The sequence below is a fragment of the Melospiza georgiana genome, chromosome 3, assembly GCF_028018845.1.
Source record: "Melospiza georgiana isolate bMelGeo1 chromosome 3, bMelGeo1.pri, whole genome shotgun sequence".
NCBI classification, from domain to species: domain Eukaryota; kingdom Metazoa; phylum Chordata; class Aves; order Passeriformes; family Passerellidae; genus Melospiza; species Melospiza georgiana.
Window position 1 is genome coordinate 53,780,592 of NC_080432.1, and position 20,104 is coordinate 53,800,695.

At 37.2% G+C, this 20,104-nt stretch overlaps 1 protein-coding gene across 3 annotated transcripts in view; it reads left to right on the forward strand.

The window, feature by feature from the left end:
• The window catches only part of SMOC2 (SPARC related modular calcium binding 2), a 137,742-nt gene that overhangs the window by 93,245 nt on the left and 24,393 nt on the right, over positions 1-20,104 (forward strand). For all 3 annotated transcript variants that reach the window (XM_058020508.1, XM_058020509.1, XM_058020511.1), the window contains exons 8-9: positions 2,671-2,857; positions 9,444-9,526. In XM_058020508.1, coding sequence (XP_057876491.1) covers positions 2,671-2,857; positions 9,444-9,526 — 270 coding nt within the window. The remainder of the gene's footprint in view (positions 1-2,670; positions 2,858-9,443; positions 9,527-20,104) is intronic.

A 20,104-nucleotide genomic window follows, 5' to 3' on the forward strand; every position in this document is an offset into this window, starting at 1 on the left:
CTCTGACTGTCTCTCCTAAAGCTATAAGCCATGTTTTCAGCCCTCTTGTGACATCTTCCCCAAAATTCTGCTTTTCTGTGCCTCTGATGTTTAAAACTTGACATTTCCTGACCAGGAGAAACATGACCTAGTGACATTTCCTGACCAGGAGAAACATGACCTAGTGCAAAAGATAAAAATTTCTGGCTTGAGCAACAGCTTGTAGAAAAACTTGCCTCAGCAATTCAACCAGTAAAGACCAGTTATCTAAGTCTAACACTGACACCTAAATCACCTTAACAGAGGTGACTGCACTGGCCCATGAGTCAGCAGTGCAGTCCTTCACAGGTTCTTTCAATCAGTAGAAACTAGAGATTCACAGAAATTAGAGAGCACAGCTTGTGTCCACAGCTGAAAAAGTTCATATCTGCTTCTGCACTGGGAATTTTCCATCACACCCACTCTTTTCAGATACATTTTGTTTATCTGGATGACCTGATTATGTGGTCTTCATACACCAGTGTATTTTCTAAACAACGCTGGGAGATGCAAATGTATTTTTCATACAAGGCTGGGTTTTGGGGCGATAAGAATACCTGCACATCTGCCATATTATGTTGCTAGTTACAAGGACATAAACCAAGAGAAGGTCACAGTAACTAATGGCATGGTCCCAAGGTTTATCAGTATGAAAGAAACATTAATTTAGTGGAGTTTAAAAAGTAATTATTTCCTCTCTCTCATGGCGGCTGCTTCACCCCATGTGCTCTTTTTTGCCTGATTGTATATGAAACATAAAAAGTGAACAACAAGGCTAAGTGAGGTGTTTTCTAGAGTTGTTACAGCTTGTTACTGATATTCATCATAATCCAGATTCACTGATGGAAACATTTACTTTGGCTACTCTAGGATGTTGGTGACAGATTTCTACTTTGTCAAGCTATAGTTATTTCTGCGAAGGTTTCAATATGCAAATAATTCCTACATCCCTTTTTAAAAGAGTGTTTCTGTCCATACTATGGTGATTCTCTAAGTACACTTTATTATCTAAACACTGGAAATTTGAGAGGTACTCAATCTCTGTTTATGTCAGTGGGTAGACCAAGACAAAAGCATACAAAATCATCAACTTACCCAGATATCCTGTTCAAACATTATATGAAACAAAAGAGGAAAAAAAAATCAGCTAAAGACCTCCATCTGTGCCTTGTGTAATCAAGCTAGAAAGTGATATTTTCTTTTGTAAAGCCCTTTACATGGATTGGAAAAAAAGCACACTGTTTTGTAAACCAGGAGGCCATTGTATAGATGGAATTGTGTGCCATTTAAAGTATGAAGGTGTTTAGCTTCATTACACCTTTTACCCTGCCACAGAAGTCTTACTGATTTTGGACATTTGCATATGCAAAAAACTGTCAAGGAGCAGTATTATTCTGTGAATTTCTATTGGTGTTTCTATTCTGCAGTTTGCAAAGCATTTTCTGAATTCTGTTGATAGAAGAAAACATGCCTACCCTAGAGCTAAAATTTGTTAAAATGCACTAGAATATTCAGTCAAGATTTAACTTGTTCTTTGTGCACTGAACTATTAAAAGTCAAAAAGTAAATCCTTTAACTGGTTTGAAAGAAGAGCAAATATTACCCATTTTTTTTTTTTTATTGTAACATTAAAATGACTGTTCTTTAACTGAAGAGAATCTGTTACTGATTGAAATTTTACTGGCTTGAAATTTTCCTGTTAGTAATTTGAACATCTGTAGAGTGCTTCTTGCTTTTCAAATATTTAATATTTTTTTCCTAATGGATAGTGTGGGAGTTATTTAGAAATGCATTTTTAACAATCTAAATTTCACATGATAGGTGATTTTAAATTCCCTGGAAAAATAATGGCTTGAATATATAGTCTTTCTTATTTACTGTCTCTGAACTTTCACATGTACCAGTTTATTAGTGACCAAAAATCCTCAGCAGAGGTGTTATTTTACTGAATGGTGTAAACTGACAGACCTTTTCAGGCCCTGTGGTTTCTTCTCTTTCCCCCTTGCCTCATAGTTTCATGTAAAGGCTGAGAATGTATAGATATGTAAGTTTTTCACACATTCTGGAAGATTTCAGACATACTGATTCCATGACATAAAAATGTATTCTTTTCTTGGGTCTTCGCTTTCCAGAGCAAATGATACATTGCCAACACCAGAATCACCAGAAAAGAACGTGGAAGAATTCGCACTGTGTTAAGAGGTTGTTTCAGAACTGGAGAGAACAAGCAGAGTATAAACATCAAATGAATATCTAGATTAATAATTCATTTAAGGATTCCTAGGCAGTTGGATTTTTACTGTTGCCTCTGAAGAGGATCTGTTCTTTAGGGACTTTAGGGACTCCTTAGGGGAGTGCATGAGGATTTTTTTAAGGTCACAAAGTATATGCTTATCCATAGATTACATCAAGTATAGGAAAGGGGGCATTCAGAATACTATTAGGACTATAAAATGAAGCAGCTGCATGAAAAGGAAACTAAAGTTTTTAAAAATATATAGCCTAAACCAATGTAGCTGGTATTTGAGCTGTAGCAAGCTTTAACAAAGAAAATCCTTACCTGCAATCAAAGAAAGGTATAAAATCTGTTTGGTAAGTTGAGAAGCTCTTTCCATCTATCTTCTTCAGTACTTTTTCTTTTCCATCCAAAAGCATCGTCATGTGACCAAGAACTTCAGTCAGCCCTGGAGGAAGCAAAGCAGCCCCAGAAGGACAATGTGTTCATTCCAGAGTGTGCTCAGGGCGGCCTCTACAAACCAGTGCAGTGCCATCCTTCCACGGGCTACTGCTGGTGTGTGCTGGTGGATACGGGACGTCCCATCCCCGGTACCTCAACCAGGTATGGGAGTACATATTCAGTTCTCAAAAGCTGTGGTGAGAACATGCCCTAGTGTCCATGAACTATCATGTAGATTTCTATTGCTGGTGGAATTATGTCATACAGTTTTTTTATAAAGTGAAGTACTTTGAGATATCAAAAATTAAGGCCAGATGGCCATAGACTTTTTCACTGCAATGACACAGGCAGTTTGCCATCCTAGTCCTATTCTTTACTCCTTTTTTGTGCTAGGAATCCAAGACTTGAAGCATATAATGATGATCCCAGAGGAAATCTCACACTCCTTATCCTGAATGTAAAAGAGGAAAGTGAGATGGTCTATGACACAAACACATCCAACCTCAGAAATGCTTAGTTATTTTGTTATTTTTCTAGCAACCTCCTCAACTATTTCATATGATGGCCTTTGATGGAACAACTCCTCGGGAACCCATAGCTAGGAAATATAATTTTAGTGTGTTATTAATAGAAGGTTGGAGTTCAGTCATCTCAGCTGAACTGGATACATGGTAAATTATTGTAAGCCACATAGTGCAGATGTAGGCAAAGCACATATCAGGTTCCAAAGGATGTTATTTAGGTTGGTTATTGAGGTTTGGCCCTTGTAGGAATGCTATAGAAACTCATATGGAGTTGGCAAGCAGTAGAAGTATCTTGATACAATCATAACTCTTTTATAACTTAAGCAAAATTTTTTTTATCATTTACATAAGGTTTGTGAAAGAAACCTGCGTTATAAGCCGCTTGCTGTAAAATAGTATATTCTTGGGGAGGATTTTTTCGCGTATTCTTCAAGTGTTGAGTTATTGCTACCTGTTTATACTATAGTCTAGACTATGCCAATTACAGTGCCATCTGAGGTGGACTTGATGATTTTAGAGGTCTTTTCCAACCTTAAGGATTCTTTGATTTTATCACTTAAAGTCACTGTTGATCAACGGTTTTTGACAAGTTGAGGTCCATAAATGGTCAAAACATAATAGTCTAAATTTGATGCTGAAACTGTAGGATCACTATGCATATTGTATGAGGATCTAAAGGTGACTTCTAGAGATTCCAGATACGCCCTTTTATGCACTTTCTCTGTTCTCCACCCCTAGGCTTTTTCACTCTTTCTTCTTTTTAGTGCTAATCCTTATTATCTTACATAATTTTATTTCCTGTTCCCTAATTTGAGTCCAAATCATCTTTTTGTGCTCATCAAGCAATGCAGCTTCTGCTGTGGTTTTGTTTTTGTTGGGTTTTGGGTTTTGGTGGGGATCTTATCTTTTTTTTGTTTTTGTTTTTGTTTGGGTTTTTGGTTTGGGGTTTTTTGGGGGAGGGTTTGTAGTATTGTTTCTTTTTCTTTTTTCTCCTTTTTTGGTTTTTGCTTTTTTGTGTGTGTTTTAGTTCTTATTGATATAATTTTATTATATCATCACGGAATAGTTGAGATTGGTAGAGATCTCTGTAGGTTTTCTGACTCAATCCCCTTACTCGAAGCAAGATCATCAATAGTAGATTGCTCAGGACTATGTCCAGTTTATTTTCTACTTCCCTTTCATTATCTTCCTCTCTTTTGATACTTAGAGACATCATTAAGATCCCCCATGGACCTTTTCTTCTCCAGAGTGAACAATCAGCATTCTTTTCTTACTATACCAAATGCTCCAGTCCCTTAATCATATTTGTGGTCCTTTGCTAGACCCAGTGTGCCCATGTCTCTGTTCTTAGGGGAGCTCAGCGCTGGACACAGCATTGCAGATAAGTCTCATTCTCCCACTGTGAACGAGAGGGCAACTTATTAATGTTGTTCCATGTCCCAGTGTCCTGGTCATTAAGGAAGAGATTAAACAAAATTGTTTAACAATAGACAAGCTTTGGGGCACTCCACTGGTAACTGACTTCCAGCTGAAATATTTCTGCTCATCCCAACTATTTGAAACTGGTTGTTCAGCCAGTTTTCAACACACCCCACTGTTCATTTGTCTTGTACATACTTTGTCAGTTTGTCTATGAGAATGTGCTCAGAGACAGTGTCAAAAGCATAGCTAAAATTAAGATAAATAATATCTGCCCATCTCACCTTATCCAGTGAGCAAGTTGCAGAATCACAGGAAACTTCAGTCTTGGCTATGTATGATTTCCTCTTCATAATTCCATCCTGACAACTCTCAATCACCTTCTTCTTCATATGTTTTGAAGTAGCTTATAGGAGGATTTACTTCATCACCTTTTCAGAAACTGAGGTGAGTATCTCTGGCTTATTTGGCTCTTCCTTGCCCTTCTTGAACACAGAAGTGGCATTTTCTTTCTTCCAGTCCCCAGGAACATTTCCCAGTCAGTAAGATCTTTCAGATCTTAGTAGAGCGGCCCAAAAATCAGCCAGCTTCCTCAGCACTTATGGGTGCATCCCATCAGGTCCCATGGAGTTATGTATGTCCAATTTGTTCAAACAATCCCTGAATTGATCCTTCATGACCCAGGATAAGTCTTCCTTGCTCTAGACTTTACTACTGCACTCAAGAACCTGGGTTTCCTTGGAGACTGGTCTTACAAGTAAAGAGCAGGGAGGAGGTGCCATTGAGTACTTTTGCCTTCTCTCTGTTCTTTGTCACAAGGTCTCTTCTCCCACCCAGCAGCAGGCTCACACTTCCCTTGTCTTCTTTTTGTTGCTGATACACATGTAGGAAGTTCTTGTTGCCTTCATGCTCCTTACCAGATTCCCAACCCCATCTCTGCGCACTTGAACAGTGTCTGTTCCTCCTGTATCAGCTGACCAATTGCACGCTTCTTTTTAAATGTGAATCTTGTTAGGTGCACTTTCTTCATCTCTGTGGGCTTCCTGCCACATCCTGCACATCAGGATGAAACATTTATGAAACTGAAGGTGATGATCCTTCAAAATCAACCACCTTGCTTTCCTATTAATATGTATGGTGTGCACGCAGTATGTGCCATTTTGGCTCCTGCTGTCATACAGACTGGAATTCTAGGCCTTCTCAACCCCTTGATGAATCACCTACGGACCTAGAATTAGCCTCTGTCTCTTTTTTTTCCCCTGTTTGGTCTGCTGGGCTCTTGTTTTTGGCAACTACACAGTCGCTCAGCTGTGGGAGAAGAGGCAGCAGGAAGACCTTTCACTGTGATGCATGTCTCAAGGTTGAAAGGCTGGAAAATTGGATACAATCTTTCCATGCATATGGTTTAGACACAAAAGTGCTCTGCCTGATGACTGATACTAAAAAGATCAGCTGCTATGTTCTTGACCATTTACATAAGGTCAGTCCTCAGTGAAGCTCTGCGGAAGTAAAATTTATTGATATCCCCAAAGAGAACATTTCTGAGCACAGATGGGTAAGGAGAGTACTCAGTTTTAGGAATTTCATACTAAATAAAGAATGACTGGTGTATTTAGGAATCTACAGTCTTGGTAAACAAGCAGGTGGGATTACTGCCTGGAGTTTAGGAGGAATGTCTAGACCTCATTTCTGAGAAATATTTAGATGGGCTGAAATCCCATTAATTATTTCTTGGTTTTAATTTTATTTTCTGTATTTATAAAATGAAACTTTTTTTTTTCAGGGAGAGGGAACTAAAGGGGAACCAGAATAAAATGAGGAATATACACTTGTCTTTTTATAATTCTTATAGAATGGAAAGAAGGAATATGTGAGTCCTTCCTAGTTTAAACAGTCAGGGGCTTGTGAAAAATTTAGTGTACTGTCTTTCAGTTTTCCACTTCAAAGTACAAATTGAAGGATCTTAAAACTCTACTGTGGGAACTGATGTCATTAGTACTCCTGGTAGCAAGATGGGTGCGTAGCATACTGAAATCCCTGTACTGCAGATAAGGGTCAAATTGGTAAGGGACAACACTGAAAGGATAGACAGATCCAGAAAGCTATTGCCAGAGCAGCTCAACATTCTGCTTGTTATTTGTTTTGAATGTACTCATGAGAATGATATTTGTCATATTATAAGGTTCTGAACACCTCAATAAATGGCAATCATTTAATTAAGGCTCTCAAAATGAAGGGAAGTTATTAACACTTACCTTCTAATACACTGTCATCTGAAAAAAAGACAAATCATTTGTCAGTGAAGGTATTTCAGAAAAAAAGAAACTCATTCTAGAGTTAAAATGAAGGTATGCCAATGAAGAACCCTTCTAGGACATTTAAGACAATAAAACAAAAGAAATAGGTGAAGTTGTGGAATAAATCTGGATTAAAAGGAGGTAATGCATTTAAAGGCTAAAAACAACCATTCCCACAAAAGTGTTGGTGTGTTCCTCACGAGCTGGCTCCCAATGCCTCTTGGAAATCACAGCATGAACCTCAGCCTTTCGGCTCAGTGGGGACCATGAGGCTGAATTCTGACATGTGACTTTTTTAGCACCTAGGATCTCGTGCAGAGTAAACCCCAAACTTGCACAAGATTCTCTAAACTTAAAAACGAACATAGATCATCTGTTTCATGAAGCTGCCCTCATTTTAGAATCCCTGTGGAAGCCTTCATCCTCTTCTGCTTTGTACACCTCAGTAAATCTCAATGCTTCCCAGCAGACTGATCAGAGGTATAAAGCAGTTGCCAATTCTAGATATACTTTCAATCCTAAGCCCTTGCCAATTCTAGATATACTTTCACTGTTGGGGATTCTTTCCCCTTTTAAATTCAAAAGAGTAACTTGGGATGTCTTTTAACTACACTATTTTTAACCCGTGTTCCATTCTGACACTATCCCGTTCCCACTCTTTCTTCACGAAAACTGAGGCAAGTCTGTTTTTCTTACCAGTTTTTAGCATGGGTGTTCCTGTATGGTAAACTTTAAATGACTTGTTTTCTTTCTTCAGTTTCTTTAAAGAGTTAAACATAGACTTTTCACATTGCAGCATTTTAACACCTATTGGGCTTTTATAGATTTAGTTTGTATATGATGGACTATGTGTGTATTTAACAAAAATATCAGCCAAAAGGGTAGAAGAGTAGAGGCCAAAAAATGAAATGTAGGCACAGAGCAGCCATAGTAATGGAAGAGAAGGAGGGGAATGCAGAGTCAGGTATCAGATTAATCCAGGGCCAGGCTGTTTGCCAGATACTGCATTAGTGGGTATTGCTCAGAGACTTCCCTTTCACTGTTTTCTTGGCTGATTGAAGTGGTCATCCATCAAGTATCTGAATCCAACCCATGTTATCAAAGCACCTTCTATTCCTGCCATTCTTTAGGGTAAAAAAGAGTCTGTAGCTCTCCCATGTCCATAAAAACGATACTGTACCTTCTCGCAGCAGCCAAAACTTGGTGGGCTAGTAGTCAGTTTCATCGGGTGGTATAGAAACAAATTAAGCGCTCAAAGGAAAAAAATATTATTGCTGTTCTCTCTGCTGCCTAATAATTAAGAGCAAAATATTTAGGCATTGTTTTTAGAAGCAGTCTGACCTGAATCCAGGACATTGCCACCATTCAATGTTTTTAGAAATATTTTGTTCCAAAAAAATTGGATTAGTATAATTTAATGAGAAATCTAAGTGTGCCATACAGTAAATGTGCTTTTGGTGAAGTTGGAGTAGGAGAACTTCAGTTATATAAACTATGAAACAGTCTAGAATCTATTCAGTGAACAATATGTGCACACACGTGTATTGACACGATGCATGTTCATTTAACTGAGAATTGAAACATTCTCTGAAGTGCTACCTGCTAAGTCCTGCAACTTCAGTCTCCTTTAGGACAATAAAGTAAAAATTTCTCAGAAAGAGACTCTGTTGAGGTGAGTGAAAAACCACCATGCTTTGATAGAGGGATATGGAAAAGGAGGTGAGATTCAGCAACAGATGTTCCTCCTATGCCTCCTAGTCATGCATAAAATATATTGCTAGTGGTGTTGCATAAGTCACTGTTTGTTGGAAGTACAAATAGCAGAATTTCTTGTTAACAGTTAGACTAACAAAGTGACTTTAAGTAAACTCAACAAGCATAGAAGAACCAGAATATTCCAGTAGCAGGTGGAGATTCAGTCTCCTTCACAATTCACTTCAAGCAGCCCCAGCCCAATTATCTTCCTTCTGGAAATCCTATCACTTTTGCACTCTTGTTCAAAACATAACCCTTCTTACTTAAACTTTTTAGAGCTGCAGTAGTCCCTAACTACAGTACCTGCCTTGCTGTGATTTTGGTATTGTTTCTTTGTTTCTCTGGTGTTTCCCAACATGAATACTGTCTGTGGTATTGTTTATGACTTTTTTTTTTTTTAGGGGGGAGACAGCGTCTTTTTTTTTTTTTTTTTTTTAATTCTGTGGGGCTTCTTTTGTATATTTTTCAAAATAATTTTTATTTTGTATTAATTTATAGAAGTTCTTTAGTTTTCCTCCCAGTAGAATGGGTTTTACAAGAGAGAATATTTTTTGTTTGTTATCAACTCCAGGAGAATAAAGATGGTTTATTTGAGGTAAGTGAAAGATAGATAAGTTTGCATTGCCCTCTGAATGAAAATGTGGGCTTATTCCCTAAATACAAGAAGGTATGAGGATTGCAAATATTGAAATTAATTAATTCTTGATCCAATTAACCTTGGCTGGTTTTATTCTCTCCCTGTTTGTTCTTTAGATATGAACAACCTAAATGTGATAATGGTGCCAGAGCTCACCCAACAAAAACAAAGGATTTGTACAAAGGGCGCCAGCTTCAAGGTCAGTGAAACGGGTAAATTTAAGTTTATGCATTCCAGTGCTTTTGTTCATTCTCTACAGTAAATTAGAAAGCAATTCCTTACCCTGTATCAAAACAGAGTACCTTTTAAATACCACTGTATTGATTTGCCACTGACTGAAGTCTTTGACTTTGGAGCAGTGTAAGTCAATGTGGGTCTTGGGATCTTATCAGAGAAAGTAAGGCTAATTTTAATCAGTAGTTTATTGGCCATCACATTTACTTACTGGAATTATTATTTGCTGCTCTCATATGGGGGAGATCAGCACATATATCTAGGATAACTTAACCTGTGCTTCATAATCCTTGTTCTAGCAAAATCCATGGAAAATTGGCCTCCAAATCAGTCTAATTAATGTATCCATCTTACCTTTCTCCAAGAGTATCTTTGTCAGTTTACCTCACAATAATACTTCTTGAAATGATTCTTTGTGAACGGAAAAAATGGTGTTTATTAGAATTTTCATTTTTTTACACTTTTTCTAATCATGTGAGAGATCTTATTTGTGGATAGTTGAGCTTCACAGAAGTCAGTAGACTTCCTTAATTTTTGAAATGGCCTTTTAGTATGCTTGAATAACTTGAGGAGTAGCAGGTTTAGTGATATTGCACATTATGAGAGAATTACAAGTCACTGTCAGCCATTGTAAAGAACCAAAAAGAAGTAAATAATATGTGCAGATCTTTCATGTAATGAAAAATAATCTAGTTTGGTCAGCCAAAGAAACATTCAGACAATTCTCAGACTATGCCCATCAGTGTTGAAATGCATATTGAGTGAACACACATCAATGCTCTCTGTCATCAAATAAATTTAATTACAAGGTGTAATTAAAAAAAAACAACTAGCTATAACTCTAAATTGTGTTCTATATAGAAGCTAATCAAAAGACCTGGTTGAAGATGTCCTGCTTATTGTAGGGGGGCTGGAGAAGATAACCTTCAAGGGTCCCTTCTAACCCAAATTATTCTGTGCTATTTACAACTCCATGGAAACCAGTGGAAAGTTAGCCATCTTCAACAAATTATTTCACACAACACTTGCATAGTTACAGACTTGGATGGTTACTTGATTTTATGGTTTTTTTTCTGAATGGAAAGAACTTGACTTAGAGGACATTACAGCAGAGCAGAAGTTGAAGAAACAAGTTTTGCAGTTAAAGATATCACTTACTGGTGATATCTTTCCTACCTTTTGGTAAATATTTTGGAAAACATTTGCTTGATGGACTCTTAAAGGAAAAATGGGCAGGTGAAGGTTTTTAAGATTGCAAATATCTATTTTCTTATCTAAACTGCTAGTGCTTTCATACAGTACAGTAATAAAGATTTATCCAAAATCAAGATACAAGTGAAATAGTTAACAAGAATTTTCGATGCTGCAAGCTCCTACTTGATAAATTAATTTTCATTAAGTTATGCAATGGTATATGGATTTTCCTTTTTTTTACATTATGGTATTTTGCATTATGTGTGCTTTAGTCAAAAACGACTACAGCAATGCAAGCCTGTAAGTGTTATAATTGATGTGTATGACATTGATTTACTCTCTCTCATGTTAGGTTGCCTAATCTTTGACTTCCAAATGCCTTGTGTTATTTTAAAATAAGGCAAATACCAAAATTTCTTAAATACATATAGGTTAACTAGAAGAATCTCTTATTCTGCAGCAGCATGGAATAAGTACGTGTCTGTAGAAGTAATGGGGAAGAAGCTACTTCCCAGCTGCAGTTGTGTTAAGATGATTATTTTTTTCTTTCTCTCCCTGCAAGGCTAAATGCACAAGTACATTTTCCAATAAATGGCAAATTTATTTCTTATCATGAAAGCACTAAATTGAGGGAAATAAATTGGATTTACTTTAGACAGTTTTTTGAAAAAAAGGAGGTTGAAAGATGAGCTTGTACAAGTATTCACACAAAGTTGTGTGAATAGCTAATATGAATCAACTTTTTAATAGCAATAGAATAGAATCTCTGTTATTCAGGTTTTTCTATTGTAAGCAGCCTTGCAAAGGCATGTTTGCATCTGTGTTGTCTAAATTTAAATATAGGATATAATTTCTGAGTGGTGCCAGGACTGAATAAAGAAAAAAACTAGGTTAATTGGAGTCTTACTTTTAAGGAATAATACATTTCTGAAAGGATGGGTTTGCTTGATTTGCTGATTAGAGCCACAAAAATGCAGTAGCCCTTGGTGAAACCACTCTGACTACCTGCCACGTAAAACCAGGAAGATTTTAAAATAATTACTTTACTGCTATGAATGATCTTAAATGGGATAAACCCTACAGGTAGATCCTCAAGTGGATTAAATTGGCATGGTTCTGCAGCTTCACTGATTTATACCACCTGAAAATTTGAACCCATTATATGTTAAGCCAAATATTTTTAGCAATAATTTGTAAGTAAATCAAGAAACAGTTTTTGGCAAGCACTGATACCTTGTTAAGGCAAAATTGTGGCAGATAAGTGTCCCTTGGAATCAGCAGCAAAATTCCCACTAATTTAAACCTTCACATCCTAAGGTAACCTAATATAAAGCATCTGAAGCTGAAGGCTAGTCTAATGTTTGTATGGACGATCCAAGCCACCTGTATCTCTTAGTTTGGACTGGAAGTTATATAATAATAATAATAATAATAATAATAATAATAATAATAATAATAATAATAATAATAATAATAATAATAATAATAATTCCCATTAGATTTCTAGTCCTTTTTTAAAGCCAAAGCATTTTTCTGAGGTTACTTGCAGTTATGATCCTTCTCAGAAACTGGTTATTCTGAGATAATGAAATTGAACTCAGAAAGGATTATAGAGAATGTCACATACTATCGAAACAAAAGGGTTTTTTATTTTTCTCACAGTCAGAGTTTTCAAACATTTGTATTTTGACCTTTTATTTTCTTCTGTGTTATACAGTAAGATGGAATCTCTGTGATGTAAGGTCTTGAATAGTTTTTTCCATACTTTGGATTACCGGCGTGTTAAAGAGGAATTCATTTTTCTACATAAGCTGATCGAGAGCATTTAAAAGGATTTAGCCTGAAGGCTAGTTAAGCAAAACATATAGTATGATGAAATGAGGTGTAGTTACCCCTGTAAGCTTCCTGTTCATAAGGCTAGTCTTGCCTCTGCTCTAAGCAACCTGGAAGAAAAGGACCTTGGTGTGTAAGAAAGCAAGACTTGGTAGCTTTAGGCTCTGCTGTGTGTGAGGGCTGCATAATCTTTGGATAGTACTTTATAAGATTTAAGATTTTTGTATTCTTACCTGATTTGGGAATTTATCTTATTTTCCTGCCATATGATTTTCATTACCCAGACAAGAAATATGAAAAGTAAATAGAAACATTTTTAAAGTATTCTGGGCAATGTCATTTTGATCACATAATATTTTTTAATTAGCAGTACCCTTATCTTTTGTGCAGAAAAAAAACCCCACAAAACTAACAAATGAGTAAATGACACACAAGTTTCAGCAAGGGACACAATGTGAAGCTAGATTTTCAGACTTTACTGGGTTGCTATGGTTTTGTCAATTTAAGTCAGACCACTAATTTTGTTTACATTGTATTTTGGTTTGCTTAAGTTTCTCCATTTCTTTAACATGATGTGGGTTTTTTTTTACGTTCCTACAGTTTTGATACTTCATTTCATGCAAAAGGATAATTTGAGAGGGGAAAGTATAGTTTGGAAATGACAGTGCCTTGAACAGTAATACAGTATACTGACTTGGGTCAATGTGCAGATGTAGTAAATCAGTCTACTAAAAGTCTTGAAAGTCTCCCTTTTTAATTTTCTCTAAATAGCACAGTTCTTCACTGTTAAATATTTTGTTTTCCTGAAATACTGATTTCAGTTTGCCTTGCTGGAAGCCGCATGCTTTCATTGCATTCATGTTCCTGTAGGTTTTTACTTGTAATGTAAGATCAGCATTTCACTCCTATTTCTGTCCTTATTGGCAATCCTTCACTTCAGTTGATTATCATTACAATTTTTGATTCTGGACCATTTCTCCTAAAAAGGTGAGCATTTCAGGGTTTTGATAGCACTGAGTTAAGAAGCATCTGAAAGGTTTTTATTGTCCAGGGTTTATTCGGTGGCACAAGAAGGATCCAAATTAGTTTTGCACTGCCTCTGTGAGACAGATTTTGATTTCTTTGTGCCCCCTTTTCCCCACAACCTTTTCTTCACAGCCCAAATCCAAAACTCAGCACTTTCCATCCAGGGCCTAAGCTCTAGTAATCATGGTACTCTGATGGTCTACAGTTTAAGTCAAACTTAGAACTTTATGACTCAATTGAAATGTCTTGACAGAGGTCCCTTGTATAGTTAATCAACTTAATAACAAAACAAAAAAAATCCCTTAAAACTCTTCCTTAAATATAAAGTACAAGTTATTTTCTAATTTCGTAGCCTACTACTGACTCAGCTCTTGTTTTGAGCTATGGGTGTTCTTGAGCTTAGTTTAACCTTGGTATTCAAGTAGTTAATATTTTCTCCTGCAAATCATGCATGAGAGCAGTTTAACTCATCTGTTTATTTAATTTTTGTGTTACTTAAGAGAAACAAAAATATTCTAACTGCCCAATTTTCTTCCTATTGTAATGGCTTTATTTACTGTGTTTCTGATGGGATAATCCTGCACTGACCCTGAACAGTTTATGTTTTGTGGAGGCAAACTCATGATTTAAGGTATGGGGGAATTATATGTGGATAAGTACAGTTTACTTTTGGTTGTTGGCAGTGTATCTTTTTCCAAAGTTAAAGGGAAATAGTCGGAAGCAGTCAAACCACAATGATGCAACACCCACAGCCAAACAGCCATCATATGAAGTGTCTCACTTCAAAAGCATCTTAAAAGAAAAGGAAAGTGATAGAGGCTTAACTGCCTCTCCTTTTGAGGTTCATTCTATCATGCAGTGGTTCCACTTTTGACTATGACTGCATCAGGTTTTATAAGGTGCCAGAGAATTTCTCAGCTAAAATACTGAGGTACCACCACTGCCCCACCTCATCTAGCTTAGTCTGTTTCTACATAGTCCTTTGTTTCTTCAGTGTAGTCTGGTACCAACACCAAGTAGAAACTAATCTTGCCTTATTTCACATTCTTAAACATTTGAATGACTAAAACTTTCTTTTTTTTAAAGGCATCAGATAAGGCATAATGCAAATTTTTAACACATGCCTGCCTTCCCATGAGCTTCAAATTGTTAGGTCAATTGGCATGTAACATTCTCCACTGAGCTGTGATTTAAAAGGATTATATTTTTATGATGTAACCAGCTTTCTGGCTGCATGAGCTAATACTCAAAATACTCCTTTCTGCTATTGAATCTTAAAGCTCTGAGTAGTCAACCAACCACTTGAAGTTGCTGGCTGTTTTGAATGAGCTTGTAACCATTGCTCTGAGCTCTGTGCTGTTCTATTTACCAAGAGGTACTTGGCAAAAAGGCTCTGTACAGAGCAGAACTACCTAAATAATGGCTATGACCAGGAAATGTTGGTTCAAATCTGGGGTGAAGCTTTATGACAGTGAAGTGGTGGCAGAACTGAACAGCTGTGTGGTGAGTTGATGGAGGGGAGCTGCCTGGAGCATGGTGGGGTCTGCAGGGAGGACGTGAGGCTCAACAGTGAGGTACAACTCCCAGAGCTGGAGGTTCGTGATGGGAGCAGAGTGAAGCCCCCATAATCCAAAAGGAAACAGCTAGTGACATTCTATGCCAATTAGACACCCTCAAGTCTGTGGGCTCAGGGAGGGTGCAGTGAGAGTAATGAGGGAGCTGGCCAGAAGAGCTTCCCAAGTCACTTCCAGTCATTTACCAGCAGTCCTGGTTAACTGGGGAAGTCCCAGAATTACCAGAAGGTAATTAGCAAATGTAACACCCATCCATGAGAGGGGTTGAAAGGATGATCTGGGAAGGCCTGTCACCCTGACCTTGGTACCAGGGAAAGTCATGGAGCAGATCATCATGAGTGCCATCACACAGCATGTGCAGGACAACCAGGGGATCAGGCCCAGCCAATGGGGCTTTATGAAAGGCAGGTCCTGCATGAGCACCCTAATCTTCTATGGCAAGATTACTTGCTTAGAAGATGAGGGAAAAGCTGTGGTTGTTGAATAACTAGACTTCAGTAAAGACTGCTGCACCATCTTCCACAACAGTCTCCTGGAGAAAATTAGTCTTTTTTGGCTTGAACAGATGCATTTTTTACTGGATTAAACACTGGCTGGATGGCTGGGCCAAAAAAATGGTAGAGAATGGAACTAAATCCAGTTGATGGCCAGTCACTGGTGGTATTCCCCAGGACTCAGTATTGAGGTTGGTCTTGTTTCATATCTTTTATCAATGGTTTCGATAAGGTGATTTAGTGCATCCTCTGTAAGTTCACAGATAACACCAAATTAAATTAGATGGAAGTATTTTTCTGTTGGAGGCTCCGCAGAGAGATCTTGACAGGCTGGATCAGTGGGTGGAGGACAACCTCATGATGTTTAGTCTTCCAGTGAGAATTTTAGCTCCAGAGGGAGGAAATCTTGCAAGTTATTTTTCAAGGCTCTGCAGATCACGCTGATTTCCTGCATACCATCTTCTATTCATCTCTTCATCCTGATTTGATTAATAATAATCTGGCCACAGTTCTTCATACTGCTTTAATTTTGCCTCAGTTTGTAATAATTTTTTATCAAAATGAATAATCACACAAACTTACAGTAGAAATATTAATATCTGAAAAAAATAATCTCAAGGACATAACCCAAGAGCTACTTTATGTGCAAATTTGCCTATAAAAATTACAGTGAGAGCATTTGTGTTACTAGGAAAATACCAGTGAAAGACACAACTCTTTCACAACTAACAAAAGAGAAAAGCTTGCTAATTAAAGGTGGTGCTACTGTGTCAGCAATAGCATTTCATTCATTGCTCTACTTAATATTAACCTATAATATTATGTCTATTTTAAAACGCTATAGTAAAACTAATAAACACTGACTTCATTTGCTTCACAGCATTTGGCTGTGCCAAAGAATATATGCTCTGTTTCTCACCTCACTTGTTGCTGTCCTTCTTTTCCAAACAAACACATGTTTAAGGACAGCAGTTTTGCCTGCTATTAGTGTGAGAGTGGAACACCTCCAGGAGAACATGCCCAGAAGGGAGAACGTTCTCCTGTATCTGGCTGGATTCCCAGCAGGTTGTCTCACACCAGTTGTACAATTACATTTAATCCATAATATTATATTTACTCTTCTTGTATATTTTTTTCTCATAGTAAGGAGACAAAGAAGGAAATGAATTTATGAAATACTTCAATGCAGAGATTAGTCTAATCAAGAAATCCAAAAGAAACTGCAAAGCAGTATGTTTTAAATGTTTTTGTTTCTTTCAACATGGTCTCTGCAGAAAATATATGTGAGTATTAAGATAATTAAAATACCTTCCCTCTTTTAAAGACAGTCTAAAGTTTACAGTGAAAATACGACAGACCCGTTTAAAACAGCTCCAGTTACATTACTGTAGGATACTGAGGTAGTGTCTATGCCCACTACAAAATCCTACAATAAGCAGAGTGAACACACTGGAACCTAAAAGGAATTAAAGAATTTGCCTCATTCAACAAACTTTGATGCTTAAAATTACAAGTTCAATAAATACTTTTAAGAAATCTTGAAATAACGTCTGTTGTAGTGAAGACAAAGGAGAGATATCTCATAATAATGTGGGGCAACTGGCTTGTAGCTCTTGTGTAAGCAGTAGAAAAAAACCAACACCAGCAGGGAAGATTGATATAGAATAACCTCAGTGTTTTCTGCCAGAATGCCTGCAATCATTATCATCTTGCAATCTAAAAGCTGTCAAGAAAAGCTCATATTAACTGAATGGAAAAGGTGAAAACCTTTTAGTGTGCCAGGGCTGTAATCATAATGAAAAATGACACCTGAATCTTATCATGACAGTGAGTGGGAGTCACATAACAAGGCACATTTTCCTCAAAGGCACATGGTATGGGGCTTCTCCTTTATAATCTGATAGAGTAAATGGAATAAAAACATGCCATGGATTTGTAACACTGTTCCTTTCAAAATGGATCTCTTGTTTTGTTGTGTTTTCATACTTGGATACAAATTCTCCTTGATTATGTGGCAGAAACAGCTCTCATGTTTAATCTGTGGACAGGGAAAAATAAATATTTTCATTTCAGATTGAATGTATATCTGGAGCTATATTTTCAAGAGGGAACAGCAATGGTAAGGCATTTATTCTTTGTGTTTAGTCACTTGGAGAAGTGTTCCAGTTTTCAAATAAAATGAGCACTTCAATAACTGTGAGTTCAGTGGGGATTTTCAATTCCCAGCAATTATGAAAATATCCTGTACTTACAATAAATCACCCTAAAAATTTTGTGATTTTCATCAAACAGTGACTTTTTGAAATGCAGACTTAGAAGGCTAGGGCTTGTGAAAACTTAAGCCAGTGCAAGCCTTCCCACTTACTAACATTTTGAAAAACTTAATGCGTAATACAGTAATAACATCAGTCATTACTCAGTTGAATTATGACTGAAAGTGTCAAGCAATAAGCCTAATTAACTTGTCAAGGAAAATGAACAAGATGTAGTCATTAAGTACATTTTTCTGAAGAAAATATTTTTGTTCTAGCCTCCAAAAGGCTTTTTTGTGTAATCTCCTGCAAAATGGCAAAAAATTTCCTCATCAAGGGCTTTTAGTTGTGGAGGCCTAGAGATTGTACTCAAACAAGGAATAACATTGCGTATTTAAAAACACTGAAATAGTCTCATATGCACTACCATGTAGTATATTTAGCCTGCTGCAAAAAATAATTACTTTGTTTACTTCTTTTGAAAAAAAGGCTGTCTCTGATAATCAGTCCATTCAATACTCATGGTTTCTAAATACCAACATAGCACATCTGAGACCAGAGGAACTGATCACCAGTAGAAGAGCGTTGCACATCTCACTGAGGTTGACTTTATTTTACAAAGTAAAATATCATTATTGAACATAGTTTCTGACTGAGGCTCAAAAGTAATGCCAGGTTTTGTCCTCCTCATCATGGCAGACCAAAGACATGATCAATTTCACATGCTTTGTCTGGGTAAGGAAGTGCTGCAACCTTGGTGCAGCCACAGATAGAGGATGTCATACCTGTTGTTATTATGGAGAACCTGCAGGCAGAGATGAGCTTGGAAAGACTGTGCTTATTGTTGTTAATTGTTTGCCTCACAGCAGTTTATAGTTGTATAGTCTGGGCTACCAGTGTTCTGGGCACTGCACAAATACAGAATAACAAGACGATGCCTGGAAAATTTGCAGTCGAGCTGATTGCAAAGCCACTCGGACAATGGGTGGACAGATGCCATCAACTGGAGAGCCAGTGAAAGTTCCTGCCAATTCCTCAAAGTGCTTCAGTCTGCCAGCATGTGTCACCTTCGTTTCACACTGGCTGAGCTTAAGCCAGCTGGCTTCCCTCCGGGTTCTTCTTGCATCAGGTATTTAGCCTGCAGAGAAGGCATTTTTCTGGGCTCAGTGAAGAGATGTAGAATGAATACTCTTTTTCACAGGGATGACATTTTATATGATACTATCTCAGTGTTTTTCAAATAGATGGTGTTATTCCATGGTTAAGTATAGCTTATAGGCCTCCACAACTGAGAGCCCTCAAAAAAGAAATGAAATCAAACAAACATCTGGGAAATCTTTCAAAGGATTCAGAACGCTTCTCGGGGTTCAGAAATTTGCTTCTCTCTAGCTCAGCAGGAGTGCTACTGTTCATAGATTCCTGATGTTAGCATGTGGCAAAAATCCGTGAATAATTTTGGGAAATAAATTAGTCACAAATTTTGCCCTTTACATTTGTGAAGTTCTTGGATTTGCTTGCCATCTAGAAATGTTTTCTTGTAAAGCTTTTTTTCTCTGTAAGTCATCCACAAGCAACTCATGTAAATACTCCTAAAGTACAATCCGTGACCTGCTGAACCCTGATCCTGCAAACACTTACTTGCATTCTTCTTGTGATTAGTTCAGTTAAAATCAAAGAAACTTTTACATGCGGTTGTAAAGTTAAGCCCAGGCATAAGTGTCTGTAGGATGAGGGTTTAGGTTGTTCCATAACCCTTGATATTCTATGGGCTATGTAGTCTCTCATTGTTAAATGAGACACAGCCAGCCAGAACCAATGCAAAGTCAGGGGTTTTCAGTCCCTGGTTATTGTTTCTGTTGTCTAACTGGAGAGTTATAGAATGCAAGTCTTACGAGTCTGAGGTTTGGGTTCTTTGAGTACATAATCCAGATTTGCTGGTAGCGATCCAATTTGAAATTAGCTTTGGAACACAGTTCAATGCAAATCAAAGGTCATTGAATCAAATTAATTTAAGAAGCAGAGTGAATATTCATCAACTTTTTTTATGGCTTCTTAATCACTGTAGACCCTTCTGTGCTGTGAACTTTATAATGGGGAAAAGTACTGATAAGTGAATTCCTAGGCTTTGTAGCCAGACAAATGGAAGTTATAATGGAAAATGTCTACTAGA